Source organism: Geotrypetes seraphini, chromosome 2 (assembly GCF_902459505.1).
Source record: "Geotrypetes seraphini chromosome 2, aGeoSer1.1, whole genome shotgun sequence".
In the NCBI taxonomy this organism is placed as follows: domain Eukaryota; kingdom Metazoa; phylum Chordata; class Amphibia; order Gymnophiona; family Dermophiidae; genus Geotrypetes; species Geotrypetes seraphini.
The window spans coordinates 117,733,295-117,755,268 of NC_047085.1; the positions used below are offsets into that span (position 1 = coordinate 117,733,295).

General features: G+C 42.5%; 1 protein-coding gene across 2 annotated transcripts in view; it reads right to left on the reverse strand.

Moving 5' to 3' along the window:
* The window catches only part of RP1 (RP1 axonemal microtubule associated), a 627,806-nt gene that overhangs the window by 68,356 nt on the left and 537,476 nt on the right, over positions 1–21,974 (reverse strand). For both annotated transcript variants that reach the window (XM_033933654.1, XM_033933653.1), the window contains one exon: positions 4,909–5,110. In XM_033933654.1, the coding sequence (XP_033789545.1) occupies positions 4,909–5,110 (202 nt within the window). The remainder of the gene's footprint in view (positions 1–4,908; positions 5,111–21,974) is intronic.

Here is a 21,974-nt window from a genome sequence, read left to right on the forward strand (position 1 = left end):
TTTCAACTTGGTGGATCTGAATTTACTGTTAAAATGTCTTACAGAAATAGGTATTTCAGGAGTAGTGTGTCAATGGTTTGTCTCATTCTTTGAGAGGTAGGTCATTTCAGGTGACTATGAATTCAGTAGATTCTCAAAGATTTTAATTGCTATGTGGGGCACATCAGGGCTCTGCTTTTTCCCCCATTTTGTTTAATTAACTTTGGCATTTCCACCAATCCTCGGGTAACACAACATCCACATCAAAATAACCACACTACCCTTCATTAATGGCAAAGCATGGGCCGCAGCTTTCTTAACCTTTAACAAGCAATTCTTTTAAAACAATAACATCCTTACAGTATAATTCACTGTATCTTAACAATCTTAAACTCCTGTAGCTATTCGGTGTCGAACATAGCCCAGTTCAGAAATCTTACTCTTGAAGCTATTTGGTGTCAAACTAGCCCCAGCTCCCCAAATCATCACTTTACCATCCCAACTTCCCCCAGCAAGACTTGCGGTGTCGCAGAGTCCTGCCGCAACCCATTGCAGTTTCGCATGTGAGCAGATCAATACATTAAACATAACTTTATATAGCCCCACTGTTCCAAAATTCCCCCACACTCATCATTTTCTGCCCCAAAGCTGCGACTAACCTTGCCCCCATAAACAAAGTTCCCCACCCCACCAAAGGGAGGGCAGGGAGAGAACAATTTCGCTCCCTAACACCACTCACACCCTGCCGCACTCCCTCCCTTCAAAATAACAAAGAACCCCCAATTTACCTCATGAACTTCACCAATCCCATTCCCTCTCTCCCAATCAATCCCTATCCCACTTCCTTATTATTAGCCAATCATTTTCTCCAACTACTTGCACCAATCCCACACTCAAAATTAATTCCTAACATCCCACCACCCAATCAACTCCCGATTTTTTCTTAAACTTCCCACCCCCTCCTTGCATTCCCCACCCACCCCCTCCCTGCAACCTTTTAACCCTCGGATGGCTCAGCCACTGTTATCAACTTACAGTCAAAACCTTAAGTTCACATATTTCTGAACTCATTGTTTACATTAATTTAAGGCAGGGATCTCCAAAGTCCCTCCTCGAGGGCCGAATCCAGTCAGGTTTTCGGGATTTCCCCAATGAATATGCATGAGATCTATGTGCATGTACTGCTTTCAATGCATATTCATTGGGGAAATCCCGAAAACCTGACTGGATTCAGCCCTCGAGGAGAGACTTTGGAGACCCTTGATTTAAGGTTTTAGGTTAAATGCATTTTGTTATGCTGATGAGATTTTGATAATTACTAGAGTTAAGCAATCTACATTAGGCCTGTCTTTATTGCAAGATTGTTTAAATTCTGTAGCAGAATAGCTGAGAAAATGAAAACATCATGAATTACTGGCCATCAGGACTGTCCTGCGCTAATTCCAATTTTATTTGGGATCCTATACAACCTTTTGAGTGCTTTCAATATTTGGATATCCTTATTAATTCAAAATTAGCATTTGAGGAACAAGTATCCAAGGCTGTAAGAGAAGGATTTATAGTTTTGAGGAAATTAAGATCAATAAAGTATTATGTTAATGAAGCTGTCTTACATATATTACTATATTAGTTATTAATTTCATGCATAGTCTACAGTAATGTAGTTTATGCTGGTCTAATTTTCAGATTGAGACCTAAAGCTTTGCAAAATTTTGTAATTAGGTTTTTAGGTAGCAAATATAAAGTAGGGAAATATGATCACGTTACTCCCCTCCTGAAAGAAGCCCACTGGCTACCCATCATGCACCGTATCCTATATAATAAAAGGCTAACTCGCGCATGCGCACTCCTATTTGCGTGTTCCGTGCGCTGTAGGTCTGTGGTCGCAGGAGTGTGCATGCGCGAGTCCCCAGCCTTCTTCCCAGAACCTACCTTGGTCGCCAGCAGTGGCGGCTCCTCTCACAAGCCCCCAGCGCTGCTTTCAGCTCCTGCTGCATAGGGACCACACCGAGCCATCTGACAATTACCATAAAATCTTCAGGCGCGAGCGGCGGCTTGCCGCACACGTCCCAACGCCAAGCGCTCTTTTAAAATCTTCAGGCGCGAGCGGCGGCTTGCCGCACACGCCCCAACGCCAAGCGCTCTTTTAAAATCTTCAGGCGTGAGCGGCCTGACCTCCAAACCCCCCTGCTGGCATCTATTTTTCCTCCTACTCCTTCTCGCCTGCTCACAGCTTTTAACTGAAAAGCGCTGCGCTGTGCTGCCACTGGCCTCACAATCTTCTCTCCACTGCGGCCCGTCCTCTCACAACTTCCTGTTTCCGCTAGGGTTGGCCGCAGTGTAGAGAAGACACCGAGGCCAGCAACAGCGCGGTGCAGCGCTTTTCTGTGAGGCAAGTAGATTTCTGTGGGTCATATGCACAGGGGGAGCAGGAAAGGAATGCTGCTGGACGGGGGGAGGGAAAAGGAAGGGAACAGGGGGAGCAGGCAAGGGGTGGGTGCACAGGGAAGGGGGAATGCTGCTGCACAGGGAAGTGGGGGGGAATGCTGCTGCTACACAGGGAAAAGGGAAATGCTGCTGCACAGGGAAGGAGGGAATGCTGCTGCTGTACAGGGAAGTGTGGGGGAATGCTGCTGTACAGGGAAGGGGGAATGCTGCTGTTAGTGCACAGGGAAGTGGGGGAGGGGGGAAAGGGGGCCAGGGAGCAATCTTGGTTTGCCTTGGGGGGAGACAAAAGGGGGCCATGGAGAGAGACAGAAAGATAGGCAGGCAGCGCACGAGAATGAAAAACAGACACACAGAAAGACAGCAGGCAGGAAGAGAGACAGAAAGAAAGAAACACAGACAGACAAAGGGGGCCAGGGAGAGAGACAGACAGAAAGAAAGACAGACAGTGGGAGGGAGAGAGACGAAGAAAGAGACAGGGGCAGGGAGAGACAAAGAAAGAAAGACAGATAGACATATTCTAGCACCCGTTAATGTAACGGGCTTAATGACTAGTTACTTATAAAACCTTAATGCTGGTTTTTAAAATCAAACTCTCACATCTTCCATCTTTTCTCGACAAACTTATCATCCCTCTCTGTCCTTCTCAGACCCTGAGATCAGCAGATCAGAACTTACTAGCCGTTCCTTTCATCAAAGAATTCTACTATACTAGGAAAACTAACTTCTCCGTAGTTGCTCCAAACTTATGGAACGCCATGCCACCTCAACTCCGTCATGAAAATCTTCTCGACAAATTCAAGACTAAACTAAAAACATTCTTATTTCAAGATGCATACCATAACCTCTAAATACCTCCTTTCCAAAAGCCAGCAAAATCATCTCAACCGCTTTTACGAAGTGATCCCCATTCCTGATGTCAAATCCCCCCTCATCCCTTTTCTTTTAAATTTTGTTTTTTAATAATGTACTTATTGACTCTTCCTTCCCCTTATTATCCTCAAATTCATGTAAGTACTTGTCAATCATCTTTTTAATGTTCACTCCTCCCCCCATATATATAATTATTATTTTACTTTTTATTTTAAATTTTAGCATTGTAAACCGGCCAGATACATGTTGATGGTCGGTATATTAAAAACAGTAAAACTTGAAACTTGATCACCATTATTTCAGTATTATCATTGGTTACCAGTCAAATACTGAATACAATTTACAATATTGATGATAACTTATAAAACTTTTTATGCACTAAAACATATTTGTGTGCCTAACTATACTGTACTCATATATCCAGTAGAATTCTTAGATTCCTCCAGAATTTCTGATGTTTACTCCTAGTTTGGTGAAATCACAGTATGAAGTGACCAGGGATAGGACTTTTTTCTGCCTGGTCCCAAGCCTGTGGACTTCCTAAAGATTTGCAGGATGAAGTAAATTTTAAAACATTTATCATGTTTAAAACCTATTCTTTTTCTCAGTCCTTTAGTGTATTTGACAACATGGAGGCAAAGATCTATTGATATTCCTATAATTGTGAAAATGACTTTGTATGAATGTTCTTGGTAAAGATAGTGAGAGGTCTTTTCTATCTGAAAGATGGAGTTCTTTTCTGAATTTAATTTTTGGTTTTATTGTTATTCGTTGTGATCTAAGCTAGGCAGAATATAAAATGTAATTAAAAAACCCCATAAATATTATAAAAGACCAACAAACTAGATATGCATCAGCTTCCAAGTCTGCACATACCTCTTCTTCAAATGAAGACCGGCACCGTATTAATGAGAAATTAAAAGATGGGGAAGTTGTTTTATTTTGTTGATCACTCGTTTAGCTTATATGGAATAGATAGACGTTCCAGTGTACAAAAGAGTTATAGATTGGGAGGTGAAGAGTGGCCTAGTGGTAGAGCTGCTAACTCATCACCCCAAGGCTGTGGGATCAACCCCAGTGCTGTTCCCTGTGACCCTGGGTAAGTCACTTAATTCTCCATTGTCCCAGGTACAAAATAAATATATATATATATATATAAACCACTTTGAATATTTTTCCACATTTCACTCATATTTATAAGATTTTTATCATCCACACTGATATTGTCATGCCAACTCCTTAAACAATGTTGCATAAATATGCATTACAATGCTACTAATTAGGAAGCCTCATTTAGAGATTATCTTCTATTTCTTTTTTCAGTTCAAAGATTTTATTGATTTTAATATACAGCAAGAACAAGAAATGTAATACGGACTGATGTCATTCAGTTACTGTGCTAGTCTATAGTTACCAATATTTGAATGTATATATCATACTATGGCTCATCTTTCATTCCTATGGGGGTATGGCTCCGGTGTCTCTTGGTGCTTTGAATACTGTGCTGACATTCTCCTGTTAGATAGGCATGGTTCAATCTTTTGAGATACTTTATTTTGTGCAGCTTATTTGTATCTATTTGTAAATGAGAAATGCTGAAAGGGTGCTTACCTTTGGGGTGCAAAGTTACCGATGTTGTTTTTGATTTTCCATCTTTTAACCACGTTTGAGCCATGAACACTGTGGTTTTCATAGTGGGTGCTTCTTCCCTCACCACAATCTTCTCCAACTGCCAATCAGAACCTTTTCCTTTTTCCACAGTAAGTTCTTTCAGCTGACCAATATCTACAGCTTCCATTCTGAAAGCATCAACCTGGAAAATACAGCCAAAAATGTCTTGAGAAGCACATCAAACAAAGAATCCAAGAGTCGAAAAACAATTTTGTTCACATCATTTTGTTCACATCATTTTCTTTTTCATGTATGCTCACATTACACTGAGAATTTTGCACATTATTGTCTTATATTATAGATAACTTGGATCACACATTGTATCCTTTCAATTCCTTTTACTTCATTTCTTTGCAGTCACATTTCATAATTCACTCATTATTGCTTCACGTGGATCACACATTTGTTGTTTTTTTTTCAAATTTTTCACATTATTTCTTTGCTGTCACCAATCTCACTCATGCATAATTTCATTCATACATGATCAATTGTTTACATTAGGACCCCTGAGGAAGGAGTGTTTCTTCGAAACACGGACCGTGCCGGGTCTGGGTTCATCAATCCTTTATGATACAAACTGTTTTATGATTATATTTTATGATTGCTTATTAAAGACTTGGCATCTTGTACATCATCACTGCAGTTCTTGCCTTTGTTTTTCGACTTGAGAAGTACATCTTCAGTTTGGAATAGTTCAAAGTCAAATAAGAGAACAGATCAGTCAAATCTCACAGAAATAGAAAAAGATGGATTGAAAGAGTAGCTTAATGGTTAATGAAGTGTGTGAATGTGATTTGTATACCATTTATATAGTACATCTAAGCCAGTGTAATGCAAACTGTGTGCCTCCTGAGATTCCAAGTGTGCAGTAGCACACTGAGGAGGAAGAGAGGTGCCGGCCAGCTGACATGCCTATAGGACGTATCAGTTTTGAGAATTTATATCTGCTGTGTATATTGTATATATGAAAAATGAATGGATAAAATTTCATTACAATTAGTAAAGAGGGTGGGATCTGGGGAAGAGCGTGGTTGGGTGTAGGGTGGAGCTTGTAAGGTCTGTGGTTGGGGTACTCGGTTGATATTTGTTAGACTTAGGGGGTACTTAGCTTGAAGTAGTTGAGAAACATGGCAGTAGGCAATCAGCCGGCGCCAACACCTTTCCTTCTCTCTGGCCCTCATCCCTGATGGAACCCCTACTGGCGTCTCAGGACCCATTTGGAAGGCCTCTATGCATGCTCAGATGTCAATGTGATGATGTCACACATGCGTGTGATGTCATTCGGGTGCCTCGAGCCATGGCCACTACCTTTAGTGTGCCCCGACTTGAGAAAGTTTGAGAGACACTGATCTAAGTGGTTTACAATGAATAGTGATCAGGTACTCTAAGTGGGCTGGGAACCTAGAGAACTGGGTTTAATTCCCACTGTGGCTCCTTGTGACCCTGGGCAAGTTTCTAAACCTTCTATATCCCCAGGAAGAAAACTTAGATTATGAGCCCACTGGGAACAGAGAAACTAGTTGTGTATAATATGTAAACCACTTTGATTGTATCATAGACAGGCAGTATGTCAAATATCCTTTAATAATAATCATGTCCCCCCCCCCCAAGCACAAACTCTTCTATATCTGTGACACATTTGCAGTTCAAAAGAAGCACATTATCCTGACCCAAAGACTAAGGGCTCCTTTTACTAAGGTGCACTAGCGTTTTTAGCGTGTGCTAATCAACCATGCACTAAATGAAAAATACTAACGCAAGCTCTATAGAGGCGTTAGCGTTTAGCGTGTGCAGTATTGTAGCGCATGCTAAACGCGCTAAAACTAATAGCGTACCTTAGTAAAAGGAGCCCTAAGCCCCCTTTTAATAAGCTGTGATAACAATATTTTAGTTACTCATGTTAGTGGGCAAAATTAACATGTGATATTCATAAGGGGTGTTAATGCATGTACTGCTCATTATCATTCCTTTCAAAAGGGAGAAATTAAATTCAAGGATGCTGCAGCATCTGCACTGTTAGGGATCAAAATAGAAAACTGTATTCTTTGAAGGTCTAACTACCCGAAGAGTTAAAATAGAAATTAAGTAACCGTATAATCTAAGTTCCTTTTGAAACGTTTTGAGGAGAAAATGTGCCTGAAACGGTACTAATGATTTTAAAAGCTCTGCTGGTGGAAAAAGGGAACTTAAGTGCAGCTATTTTTGCCTTACTTCATTGTCAAATTAATGGGAAAAAATTGTTTCCCCCCCCCTTTCTGAAATTTGAGTGTATGCGAGTATGACTGAAGTTGTGTGGGCTCTAGAGCAGCAGAAGTTGACAGCACAAAAGAACGTTAACCTCTCCTGTAGAAAATATAGGGCTAGATTCACTAACCTGAGATCCGTGTCCAATTGCATGGAGGCCGACTAATTCACTAAAGGCCTGCATGCAAATGGAGGCGATCGTTGGCACGCCTCCCTCAGACCACACAGAACCTTGAGCATGTGCAGACCATCTTCCTTGCCTGTAGATGGTCTGCGCATGCACTGGCCCTTCGTACCCAGCGGAGCTTTTTTTTTTAAACTTGACTGGCTTTTTATTTTTACTTCGCGAATCCTTGGTTTTAATCCACTTTAAACCCACGGGTTAAAACCATGGGCTCGCACTGCTCGGAAGGGCAGGCGAATCGGGGCTGAGCAGGGCAGGCGAGTCGGGGCTGAACAGGGCTGGAAAGTCGGGGCAGAGAGCAGGGTGGACACAGCAGGAGAATCAGGGCAGAGAGCAGGGCTTTAGTACATACGACTGGTCCTCACCAGTCGCTAATTTTTTAATCAGCCAGCCAGTCGGTGTGCCAGAAGAAAGTTTAGCAAATCGCGTCCTTCCTGCTTTGCATGCCGATTCTCCTCATTTGCATGCATGGATCGGGATTGGATCGGTACACAGGTTAGTGAATCAGGTCGGAGGGCAATCGGGTCACAAAGGGCTCGCAAACCGATCGGTACTCAATCGGTTTGCTTAGTGAATCTAGTCCACAGGGAATTAGCACAGTAGTGCAGTAAGGAAATTCAGGAAGGGAGTAAATTTAATTTAATTTTATGAAATTAGAACTTCACAGTTCAGGTATCCTGAGCTGCAGCCTCCAACCCAAGTGCACTCACTTTTTATTTTGTTTAAGCTAAGTTTAGGGTGAAGTCCAAGAGTAAATAAAGTCAAGACAGCAGAAAAACTGAAGAAAATTCAAGAAAGCAGGCAGTTAAGAAGCCACAAAATTCAAGATTTATGGGACCGGTGGTTCGCACAAATTTAGATGCCTGCTTAGCAGTGACACAGTAAGGAGGGAAGGGGTGTGGACCACTCCAGGCGCTGTCTTGGCAGGGGCATCGACGCCTCTCCTCCTCTCTGCCCCCATGTATCTCTTGAAATATTTGCCGGATTTGCCTCCCTTCTGATATCACTTCATGGTCACGGGACCAGAAAGTGACTTCAGAAGGGAGCAGAGGCCAGCGCATGCAGGAGGTGAAAGATGTTACTCGCACCGGCGAACATTTCAAGAGGTACTGGGAAGGGGCGCGTTTGAGTGGGAGAAAACATTAGGGGTCACATGGTACGGCGATGGTCTTCCCTCTCTCGCTATGTCACTGCTGCTTAGATATGTTGGCTTGCTAGACTCTTCAGAAATGTGAACTCAAGCTTTATCAAGTGTGTGGTGTGGTGGTTAGCGCTACAGCCTCAACACCCTGAGGTTGTGGGTTCAAATCCCACACACTGCTCCTTGTGACCCTGGGCAAGTCACTTAATCTCCTGTTGCCCCAGGTACATTAGATAGAGTGTGAGTCCACCAGCACAAATTCTTGAGTACCTGAATGTAAACTACTTAGGTTATAAGTGGTATATAAATACTGAAATTAAAAAATAAAATTGTAACACTTGTAGTTGAAGGTGTTTAGAAAAATTGCTCTTTTATAATTTTGCGCTTTAGGATTATATTATGCCGACCAGTAAGAACAACATTTTAAAAATGTTCTATGTATTGGAAAATATTTTAAAGATTTAAAACTTATTTACTTTTTAACTGATTTTAGTGCAATAAATTTCTCTTGCACTTTACTGGTACTGGATGATTTGGAAATATCTAGGGCTCCTTTTACTAAGGTGCGCTAGCGGTTTTAGCGCACGCTACAATGCCACACGCGCTAAACGCCAACGCCTCCATCGAGCTTGCGTTAGTATTTTTCATTTAGCACGTGGTTTGTGCTCGCTAATCTTTTGCGCGTGCTAAAAACGCTAGCATACCTTAGTAAAAGGAGTCCCTAGTTTCATCTCTTTCTCGAGCTTTCTCAAAGTTCTGAGTGGGTAACCCAATTGGGTGAAGTCCTATTTTGTTGACCCGGTTTCCACTTTCTGGAAGTGATTCCTTTTGGCAAACCGTGGACTATAGAAAGAGGCAATTCTCACAGGGGCGGGACCATGTCAAAATAACAATGAAAAGAGCAGGGCTTGAAAATTTTGCAGTTTCAGGGTAATCAATTTTCATTTCTGCAATTTTGACGTTTCATTGATAACCATTTCTATAATATCTGCTTCTCTCCCTGACAGTTGTTTTGGAGCAGTTTGCCCCAGAGACTGAAGTTTGCAGTTTTCAGAAGAGCTCTGATTGTAAATTGTGTAAGGATCCGGTCTGGATAAAAACTCTATACAAACACTAATTGTAATTACAACATCCTCTTCAATGACATAGTCAGCAGAATTGTAAGGACCGTATCTAAAAAAAAAAAAAAAGAGTTGTGCAAATGTTCTCACTCAGCAGATGAATTGCTGGTAATTAACTCCTTTCATTTTAAGGTTTTTAGAACATTTTCTCTTGCTAAACTCACTTGCATCTGGAGCTGCAGTATTTCTGGCTTTGTTTTTCTCTAACACAGAAGGCAGGAAGGGAGGTAGGTATGCTTTGGATGCAGAATAGAGATATGACAGGTGCATTCAAGTACGTCAAAAGTGTCAATTAATTGCAAAAAGCAAGCAACTTTTAGATGATAGAAAACTCTTGACCAAAGGATCATGATATGAAGGTGAAGGAAAAGGAGACATGGATTCATAAGTAGTAAGGACTGAATGGTTGCTAGGATGCATTCCCAGCTACAGTGGGGAGCAGGGGGAACAACACCTGAGACCTGGCTTGGGCCCGCCTTCAGTGGTAGTTTGCTGTTATCTTTGCTTTGATCCTTTCAGTGCAGCAGTGCAAGTATACCAAAATGTCCAAAGTCTGAACAAAAACACAGTTCAATAGTAGAATTCCTTCCAAATAAAAAGGCAAAATGCATGGGTACAGCATAAAACGCATTCATTAGAAACCATCTGGGGCTTCATCCTTCTACCATCTACGAAACAACACAATTGGGAAGGTTCATAGACAATATATGTTTTGCTAATTAATTAAGTACTTACAGGGAAAACGTAGAACTTTGAAATGCCTGTTATAAAGCTTCTCTCTCTTTTTAAAGGTTTGTAAATTCCCAGAAGACAGCATTGTATGTGAAGTAGTTTAATTTGATTTGTAAACTCATACTAATTGCATCCACACTGCTTGAAAATAATTTTACGTTGAAATATAGCAGAGCAGATTCTATGTGGCATTCATTCTGAGCAAACAGTACTTGTTACTTGGAAGTGGCAGACAGGTGTGAATATGCCAGCAGCTAATCCGAAGCCAGAGGGATGCCAGGTGGCGTCCCACTACCTCTGACCATCAGTCATTGTAATAATTTACAATAAGCAATAAGCAGACAAAATCAAGTAATTTATAGCATAAAGGCACTATATTTCATCAATTGTGACTCATTTGCTTGTCATTTTTGGTACAATATACTGTCTTTTCCCTTTGTAGCTACTGTACATATATGAACTGAATTGCAGATGGGAAGGCATCTTACATTTTGAATTTGGCTGGCGGATAGGAAACAGAGAGTGGGAGTAAATGGACAATACTCTGACTGGAAAAGCATCACCAGTGGAGTGCCGCAGGGTTCAGTTCTTGGGCCCGTGCTCTTCAACATATTTATAAACGATCTGGAAATTGGCATGACGAGTGAGGTGATTAAATTTGCAGATCACACTAAACTGTTCAAAGTTGTTAAAACGCATGTGGATTGTGAAACATTGCAGGCAGACCTTAGGAAATTGGAAGACTGGGTGTCCAAGTGGAAGATGAAATTTAATGTGGACAAATGCAAAGTGATGCATATTGGGAAGAATAAACCAAATCAACAGGAATCACTTCCAGAAAGTGGAAACCGGGTCAACAAAATAGGATTTCACCCAATTGGTTACTCACTCAGAACAGGTTGAGCTTTGAGAAAGCTCGAGAAAGAAATGAAACTAGGGGCTCCTTTTACATTTTTAGCACGTGCAAAAGATTAGCGTGCACAAACCATGCGCTAAATGAAAAATACTAATGCAACCTTGGGGGGTAACGTCCAAGAAAGGGATCTGGGTGCCATTGTAGACAATACGATGAAACCTTCTGCCCAATATGCAGAGGTGGCGGCCAATAAAGCAAACAAGATGCTAGGAATTATTAAAAAAGGGTTGGTTAACAAGACTAAGGATATTATAATGCCTCTGAATCACTCCTTGGTGTGACCTCATCTGGAGTATTGCATTCAGTTCTGGTCTCCTTATCTCAAGAAAGATATAGCAGCCCTAGAAAAAGTTCAAAGAAGAGCGACCAGGATGATAAAGGAGATGGAACTCCTCTCGTATGAGGAAAGACTAAAAAGGTTAGGGCTCTTCAACTTAGAAAAGAGATAGTTGAGGGGAGATATGACTGAATTCTACAAAATCCTGAGTAGAGTAGAGCGGTACAAGTGGATCGATTTTTCGCTCCATCAAAAATTGCAAAGACTAGGGGACACTCGATGAAATTGCAGGGAAATACTTTTAAAACCAATAGGAGGAAATTTTTTCACTCAGAGAATAGTTAAGCTCTGGAACGCGTTGCCAGAGGTTGTGGTAAAAGCGAATAGCGTTGCTGGTTTTAAGAAAAGTTTAGACAAATTCCTGGAGAAAAAGTCCATAGTCTGTTATTAAGACATGGGGGAAGCCTCTGCTTGCCCTGGATTGGTAGCATGAAATGTTGCTACTCTTTGAGTTTTGGCTAGGTACTAGTGATCTGGATTGGCCTCCGTGAGAATGGGCTACTGGGCTTGATGGACCATTGGTCTGACCCAGTAAGGCTATTCTTATGTTCTTATGTTGGACAATTTCCTGCAGGAAAAGTCCATAGTTTGTTGTTGAGAAAGACATGGGGGAAGCCACTGTTTGCCCTGAATCGATAGCATGTAATGTTGCTACTCCTTGGGTTTTGGCCAGGTACTAGGGACCTGGATTGGCCACTGTGAAAACAGGCTACTGGACTTGATGATCCTTTGGTCTAACCCAGTAAAGCTATTCTTATATTCCTATGTTCTTACTGATGCATGTATAGATGCAAATTCACTAATCTATGTTTTGTTGTAATGTTTTGCCTTTCTCCTGTTGATGAGGTATGGGTACTGACCACTGGGCTATTGTGGAGGATCATTCCTACTTAATCTTTTCATATCAACAAAGAAATTAATATATCTTAAGATATAATGATGTGCCATATGGATTTATATGGGTCATCTGTGATTTCAATGCAAACGTTAAACAGGTGGCTGAATTAGAGATGCATGTGTTATTTGTTCTTCTGGCACAGGAATTTGTGCCTCCCAGATGTCTCCTAGCTATTAGTCCTCTTCTAATTACAGCATTATGAAGAATTTAACCAGCAGTCAGGAAATTATGCACTCTTTGAATACTGTGTGGGAAATAACTTTTAGATTCATTGAACCATCTAAAATATTTTTTCATTGAAAAAAAACAAGACTATTTCAGTACTATTTCTGTTAAAACCATAGAAATAATGCATAGGCATTTCCCCCCAGTTCTATAAAGTCTGCCTTTTAGGTGCTTATATTGGTATGCCAAGCCAATGTAGGCGCCTAACTTAATTGATTAATAGGCTTAATTGGCACTAAACACATCATAATTGCCATTAATTGGATTTAATTGAAAGTTGGACAACTAACTCAAAAGCACAGTTACTTACCGTAACAGATGTTATCCAGGGACAGTAGGCAGATATTCTCACATGTGAGTGATGTCATCCATGGAGCCCAGATGCGGACAGCCTTGCAAGCAGACTTGCTTGTAAAACTTTAAGAAAGTTTGCGACTACATTACCACGCATGCGCGAATGCCTTCCCGCCCAAGGTAGGGCGCGTGTCTCCTCAGCATCTCCTCAGTGCAGATAGCTAGCTAAGAAGCCAACCAGGGGAGGTGGGTGAGTTGTAAGAATATCTGCCTGCTGTCACTGGATAACACCTGTTACGGTAAGTAACTGTGCTTTATCCCAGGACAAGCAGGCAGCATATTTTCACATGTGGGTGACCTCCAAGCTAACTAGAAAGGGATGTTGGGAGTGTTGGCAATTTAGGAGAATAAATTTTGTAAAACTGCCTGGCCAAAGGGCCATCCTGTCTGGAAAAAGAATCCAGACAATAATGAGAGGTGAATGTATGAACCGAGGACCAAGTGGCAGCTTTGCAGAGTTCCTCAATAGGAGTAGATCTAAGGAAAGCTACTGATACCGCCATGGCTCTGAGTTTGTGGCTGTGACTCGACCCTGTAGATGCAGTCCAGCCTGAGCATAGCAGAACGAGATGCAAGCAGCCATCCAGTTGGAGATGGTGTGCTTGGAAACTGGATGTCCCAACTTGTTTGGATCGAAGGAGACAAAAAGTTGAAGAGCAAATCTGTGTGGCTTAGTTCTTTGCAAGTAGAAAGCCAAAGCACACTTACAGTCCAGAGTATGAAGAGCTGTTTCTCCAGGATGAGAATAAGGCTTTGGAAAAAACACTGGAAGTACAATGGATTGGTTGAGATGAAATTCTGACACCACTTTAGGCAAGAATTTAGGATGAGTACGGAGAACTACCTTGTCATGGTGGAATACTGTGAAAGGTGGGTCCGTTATTAAAGCTTTTAGCTCACTGACTCTGCAAGCAGATGTTAGAGCAATGAGAAAAACCACTTTCCAAATGATATATTTGAGATGAGCCGAAGCCATTGGGCAAGAACAACATTGAGATCCCAAACCACTGGAGGTGGTTTAAGAGGTAGTTTGACATTGAAAAGTCATTTCATGAATCTGGAAACCACAAGATGAGCAGAGAGGGGTTTCCCTTCGATAGGCTGATGGAAAGCAGCAATTGCAATGAGATGGACTCGAATAGATGTTGATTTGAGGCCTGATTGAGATAAATGCAACAGGTAATCCAAAACTGAAGATAAGGAGGTAGCTTGAGGCTCCTGGTGATGAATGGTACACCAATCAGAAAACCTACTGCATTTCTGGTTATAACATTGCCTAGTGGCAGGCTTCCTAGAAGCCTCTAAAATGTCCTTGACAGATTCAGAAAACTGTAGAATGGCAGTTAGGTTGAGAGGTACCAAGCTGCCAGGTGCAGAGACTGCAGGTTGGGATCAACCCCTGACTCTGTGTAAGGAGAGAGGGAAAAACTGGTAGAAGTAGTTTCTCCCTGCTGCTGAGTTGAAGCAGAAGGGAGAACCACGGTTGTCTGGGCCACCGAGGAACTATCAGAATCATGGTAGCATGTTCGTGTTTGAGTTTGACGAGTGTCTCGAGAATGAGAGGAAATGCATATAGAAACTGATTTGTCTTCAAGGCGATGAAGAGAGTATATCTTGGAACAGAATTGAGGCAGTTTGTTGTTGTGGGGAGACTCAAATAGATCTATCTGAGGAGTCCCCCACTGAGAAAAAATGTGATGGAGAGGTGAGGAATTGAGTGTCCATTCGTGAGGTTGCAGAAGATGACTCAATTTGTCCGCCAGACAGTTTTTCACTCCTTGAATATAAACTGCTTTAGAAAGGCATTGTGAAGGATTGCCCAATTGCACACATTTTGAGCTTCCTGGGAGAGAGGGAGAGACCCAGTGTCTTCCTGCTTGTTGATGCAGTACATGGCAACTTGAATGTCAGCCTGAAAAAGGACTACTTGATCTTGAAGAAGATGCTGAAAAGCTTTGAGAGCATTTAAGATTGCTCTGAGTTCCAATAGATACTGCCTTCTGACATTAACAATCTATGATGGACCAGTCACCTTGAGTATGGAGACCATCGAGATGAACCCCGAAGGGTAGGTCAAGGAGAGTTCCTTCTGATGAGGGGGAATTTCTGGAGAGATTGGAAGAGAACATCTACCAGTAGAGAAACTGTCTCAATGAAGGAATCACTGTAATGTGCTGAGAGAGTGGGTTGAAAGCATGCGCCCATCGAGATGCTAGGATCTGGGATTCTGAGATGAAATCTGGCAAAAGGAGTTATGTGATCTAGGAGAATCATCATTTTTCTCACTGAAAGTAAAAAGAGGTATGACACTTGTGATAAAGTTGAATGAGAGCATCCTGACGCTGTAGAGGAGGGAATTCTCCAAGGTGCAGTGTCCAGTACAGCTCCCTTGAACTGTAGGATTTTGAGAGGTTAGAGCTGAGATTTTAGAAAGTTGATTTGGAATCCCAATTGTTGGAAAAACCAAATAATCTGTTGGGTTACTACAAGGACCCCCAGAGATGTTGAATTGTTGAAGAAACAATCGTCCAATTATGGAAATACGTGGAGACCAGTACCAGGCAGTTGGTGAAACAATTGGGAAGATGATCTAGGCCAAAAAATATTACTGTGTACTGAAAATGATGATGTCCCATCCGAAATCTGCAGATTGAGTCAGAGGCTGGAGGAGAAGAAATGTGTAAGCCTCTGAGATCCACGTAGCATAACCAATTGGTCCAGGATAGGTTGCAGATCCCCCATGTTCTTTGGGAGAAAGATGTGGAAAGATTGAAAGGATACTCTTTTGCCATCAGAAGGAAGTGCAGAGAAAAACCTTCCCTGATGAGAGTGAGGTCCTATCCTTGGTAGAAAAAATGGAAATGACCTCCTATGGAAAAAAAGAGATGAGAGAGGTGGAACAAATGAAGTTATGCTCTTTGTTGAGTTGGTTAAAAAGACTGAAAAAGCTTAGGTGTAGCAGGAGTCTAAGGTTTACGCTGCTACCATTGCTGCTGTTGAAGCTTCTGTTTCTTAAGAGGCAGCCTTGAATCAAGTACTGCCTTCTGAGGAAAATGCCTTTGAGAAGATGGAGAAGGTGTATAACCCTTATCTGTGGAAGGGTTCTGGTTTGATCTGATGATGGAGGCAGATGACTTCTCATGCTCAGAGAAACGCTTTGTAATTGCTTCAATGGAGTCAACAAACAACTGACTGCCTTTGCATGGGATGTTGGCCAGGCGATCTTGTAGATTTGGGTCCATATCCATGGGATGAAGCCAGGCAAGATGGCACATTGCCACTGAAAAAACAGTGGCCCTGGAGGACATCTCAAAAGCATCATATGCAGCCTAGGCCATATGTATGCGAAGTTGTGCCAGTGGAATGCATATGCTGGAACTCTTATCAGGCAATGCTCTAGAAGGTACTTGAAAAAAGTGGGCATAGCATTGACCCAATATTTGAGATATGATGTAAAGACAGAGTTGTAGTTTAAAATTCAATTTGTCATCATAGAATTTTGATTCAGGCGTCGGCCAAATTTATGGCCCTTCCCTGTCGGCCAAGTAGGACTGCTGGATTAGTTGTTTTCAAGGAAGACTCAACAAGAAGAAATTGATGGGATAGTTGAGACTTTTCAAATCCTGTACAGTGAACCATTTGATATCGAGATTCCAGTCTTGCTGGCACAGCAGACCTGAATAAGATGTAGCAAGATTTCTTTTGAAAGTGTGAGTGAGAATGCCATTCATGGATAATTTTAATGACTCTGTGGGAGGATGAGATATACCCAGTTCTTCCAAATACTCCTTAGAGTAAGTAGAGTAACATGATGTTAAGATCTTTACTCAGCTGGCATAAAAATGGAGTAAAGGACATAGAAGTAGAAGAGGGAAGATCCTGTTGAGTCGAAGGTGACCGGAGAAAGAGGGTGAAGCCTCTGTGGAATAATGCCTGTACATGGGCAAAAAAGAACCAGCTGGTGAAAAAAACACAGGAGAAGGACTCAACTGGCGAAAGTGGTTCTGCCATAGATTTCCTCAAGAAGGAAGGTGGCTGACTCGAGTATTGCCTATACCTCGAGAGACAAGGTGCGTGGAGAGTACTGTGCCTCGGAGAACAAGGTAGTGATCTCGAATGAAGTCTCAATGAGGAATGTTGAGGAGTCATCGCCCTGTGCCTCGAAGAAGGCAATGCCTTATGCATAGAATTAGGGCTGGAAGTTGGAGATCGAAGTCAAGACACTGATACTCGCAAAGACTCAACTCCTTGTAAAGAGTGTATAGATAGACCTCGAAGGAATCTGAAGGACTCAACTCCTTGTGTAGAATGTATTGGTTGTTGTCGAGACACTCGCAAGGACTCGACTCCTTGTATAGAGTGCGTTGGTGTTTCTCGAGGCACTCTCAAGGACTCGACTCCTTGTATAGAGTGTGTTGGCTTTTCTCAAGCCACTCGCAAGGACTCGATTTGTCAGATACAGCATGAAGCAAGACCTGCTTTTACTGGAACATTGGTCCACGACCTGGCAGCTGGGCTTCAACGCAAAAAAATGTAAGGTCATGCACCTTGGCAACAATAATCCATGCAGAACGTACACACTGAATGGCGAGACCTTGGCTAGGACTGCAGCAGAACGGGATTTAGGGGTGATCATTAGTCAAGACATGAAAACTGCCATTCAAGTGGAGAAGGCTTCATCCAAGGCTAGACAAATGCTGGGTTGTATCCGTAGAAGTGTTGTTAGCCGGAAGCCGGAGGTCATAATGCCATTGTACAGAACCATGGTGAGACCTCATCTGGAGTACTGTGTGCAATTCTGGAGGCCACACTACTGTAAAGATGTGCTGAGAGTTGAGTCGGTTCAGCGAATGGCCACCAGGATGATCTTGGGGCTCAAGGATCGCTCGTACGAGGATAGGCTGAACAAATTGCAGCTATACTCTCTCTAAACCTTCATTCCTCAAAGGAGTTCATTTCTCAAAAAAACTAGGCCTCATGAGCTCCATGCTTGGAGGCCTAGAGTTTCCATGCAAATAATAATGCCACTTTATCACTTTCTCAGTGTTTTGAGACCTTGTAGCCAATCTTGCTGTTGTGTTGTCCCTCCTCAGGTATTTTGGACCCTCTTCAGGACACTGCTTCAAGCTCCCTCCTTTCTTCCTCCTCCTCTTCTGCTATTCCTTCCCTTGCTCTGCTCTCCTCAGTTCTTGTTTTTTTTAGTTTTCTTGGAGAGGAAGGTCCTCCTCAAAACACTAGTTCAGGAAGAGAAGAGGGCTACAAAAGTGGACTTGCTTCCACACTGGAGCTCTGAAAGGGACACCTGCCCAGGAGGAAAACTCTTGCAGCCCTTGGTCAAAACAAGAATCATTAATATGGCCTACTTTTGTTTTAGTACATCTGGCATACTTAGGGTTCCTTTTACTAAGGTGCACTAATGGATTTAGTACGCGCTAAATACTTAGTAGCTCATTTTATATCTATGGGCTTCCTAGCATTTAGCACATGCTAATTCCATTAGTACACTTTAGTAAAAGTAAGGAGAGTGTGGCGCAATTAAAAGCTATAGCCTCAGCACTCTGAGGTTGTGGGTTCAAACCCATGCTGCTCTTTGTCACTTAATCCCTCCATTGCCCCAGGTACATTAGATAGATTGTGAGCCTGCTGGTCCAGACATGGAAAAATGCTTGAGTACCTGAATAAGTTCATGTACACCGTTCTGAGCTCCCTAGGGGAGAAGGGTATAGAAAATTAAATAAATAAATGGACCCCTTTGGAAAAGGAAATTTCAATACAAACACTATAACTGAAGTCACTCCACCCAATATTCTGCACTATTTAACCAAACAGGAATTGCTCCTGGTTGGTTAAATAGAGCTAAGTTGGCCAATCATGAATATTCAGTGGGAGATAGCCAGCTATCTCCACTGAAAATGCGTGCTTAGCCTGGTTACCGGCTATGTTGCATGACAAAGTCAGTTGGTGCCAATTTTCACTGGTTTAGTGGCCAGATAAACCCACATAAATAGTGGGTCTATCTTTGGCTGCTATAAGTTAGCTGGTCAAGTGATGAATGTAATGTAATGTAATGTAATTTATTTCTTATATACCGCTACATCCGTTAGGTTCTAAGCGGTTTACAGAAAATATACATTAAGATTAGAAATAAGAAAGGTACTTGAAAAATTCCCTTACTGTCCCGAAGGCTCACAATCTAACTAAAGTACCTGGAGGGTAATAGAGAAGTGAAAAGTAGAGTTAGAGGAAAAATAAAAATAAAATAAACATTTTAACAAGACAGCATTGATCTAAATACTTTGGAAGGTAGAAGAGAGGAGAGAAAGGAATAGAAGCAGAATGGGTCAGCGTCAGTGATGAAGTGGAGCAAGTAAGTTTAGGAGGAGCGATTGACGTATCCAGAAAGGGCTTCTTCTGGCCGACAGTCCCAGGATGCCTATGTCTCCTCCCCTGCGATGTTCTCCCATCCATGCATTCCCTCCCAGACACACTGCCCGTGCCCCAGCCGCTCCAAGGAGGCTGCCCCAGATGAGGCCCACGGTGAATGCAGGATTCTCTCCTCTGCGGGAAAGCCGCCCGGAGCCGACAGTCGATCTTCTTAGCGGATTGCAGGGGGGGAAGAGTTCACACTCTTGGTAGGATCGGGTCTGAGTGCTCTCGGTGGTTCTGGCTGGTCTCATTGCTGCTTAGATGTAAAAGCAGTTGATCTCCACTGCTGCTGATATTTAAAAGCAGGCAGATTGATCTCTCCAATGGACTGCAGTGGGAGGAGTTCACACTCCTGGCAGGATCAGGTCTGTGGGCTCTTGGTGGTTGCGGATGTACCCGCTGCTGCTTAGGTGTAAAAGCAGTTGTTTTCCCAATGCTGCTGATATTTAAAAGCAACAACAAAGAGGCACAACCAGTCACAACAGGGTTTGGATGGGGGACGCTCAGAATAAGCTACAGTTCTAGCCTGAAACGACTCCACTCAAGAAATAAAGGGCGCTCTCAGTGTGAACCATCAGCAATGGGAGCAGAAGCTCCGATACTTCACTTCTGGGTTGAGGCGGGAAGCCTCCACCACCACACCATCATTGAGCCCCCTATGTGTATATAATAATGAAAGACACCTGCAATAAGGCCCTAAATAAATAATGCAATCCAAACAAACCCGTGAGCAAATTAAACTCAAACGGTGGAAATACAAACTGAGCGACCCCCACACAAACCCTGCCAGCCGAAACCCGCCAAGCTAACTATAAAGCAATATCAAAACATACTTAAACTCAATCAAAAAAAAAAAAAAAATACTTATCTAAATCAAACTGCCACAATGAAAACGCCAGGAGCCGAAGTTCAACCAAGCTGGTTTCGGGGAGGAGCCCTTCTTCAGGAACCAAGCCCCCGACCACAAACCAAAAACAAAAAAATGAAAAAAATGCCGAAAAGCGAAGCGGGACGGCTGGAGGGAGGGGTGACCGAGCGGGAGAGCACTCGCGCCTAAAAAGCGGACCAGGAATTACGTCACACACAACCCAACCAATCATGCAGGACGCACAACGCGACCTAAATCACTCATACAGGGGCGGGAAAAAGAAAAAGAAAAAGCCTGTCTATTCTTTCTGGGTGCCGTGTTATCGTGTAGGTTTCCTGTGCTGGGTCGATCCCAGCATGTTTGGGTTTGAGTACTGTACGGGTCTTGCTGTTCTCTTTCTGTAGCTTTGGGGCTTTTTCTTTTTCTTTTTCCCGCCCCTGTATGAGTGATTTAGGTCGCGTTGTGCGTCCTGCATGATTGGTTGGGTTGTGTGTGACGTAATTCCTGGTCCGCTTTTTAGGCGCGAGTGCTCTCCCGCTCGGTCACCCCTCCCTCCAGCCGTCCCGCTTCGCTTTTCGGCATTTTTTTCATTTTTTTGTTTTTGGTTTGTGGTCGGGGGCTTGGTTCCTGAAGAAGGGCTCCTCCCCGAAACCAGCTTGGTTGAACTTCGGCTCCTGGCGTTTTCATTGTGGCAGTTTGATTTAGATAAGTATTTTTTTTGATTGAGTTTAAGTATGTTTTGATATTGCTTTATAGTTAGCTTGGCGGGTTTCGGCTGGCAGGGTTTGTGTGGGGGTCGCTCAGTTTGTATTTCCACCGTTTGAGTTTAATTTGCTCACGGGTTTGTTTGGATTGCATTATTTATTTAGGGCCTTATTGCAGGTGTCTTTCATTATTATATACACATAGGGGGCTCAATGATGGTGTGGTGGTGGAGGCTTCCCGCCTCAACCCAGAAGTGAAGTATCGGAGCTTCTGCTCCCATTGCTGATGGTTCACACTGAGAGCGCCCTTTATTTCTTGAGTGGAGTCGTTTCAGGCTAGAACTGTAGCTTATTCTGAGCGTCCCCCATCCAAACCCTGTTGTGACTGGTTGTGCCTCTTTGTTGTTACTATTATAGGATTTTTGGCATATTTATTGAGTGTAGTGTTGTGTGGATATTTAAAAGCAGGCAGATTGATCTCTCCAACAAATTGTATGGTGAAGAGCAGCTTAACTGGCTATGTTTCTAATCACCAAAAAATCCTAAGAAATTCAATATACAATAGGTTGCCAGGTATGGCCTGACACGGAATTTACAGGTTTGCCACCCACACTAACTCTTACTACCTATACTGGGTTGCAATATTCTCTCTTGCAGAAAACATTGACCTCTATCAAATTATGTTAAGAGACTGTATAAGCAGTGGATTCACTGTATTTTTAAAGCAAACTATGAATTCCAAGTTATGAACAGCAGATAAATCTTAACTTATAGTCACAGCAAAATGATAAGATTCTTAAATGAATGAAAATGAATAACTTACTTTCCACTGTGATTCTCCTCAGAACCCTTTTGT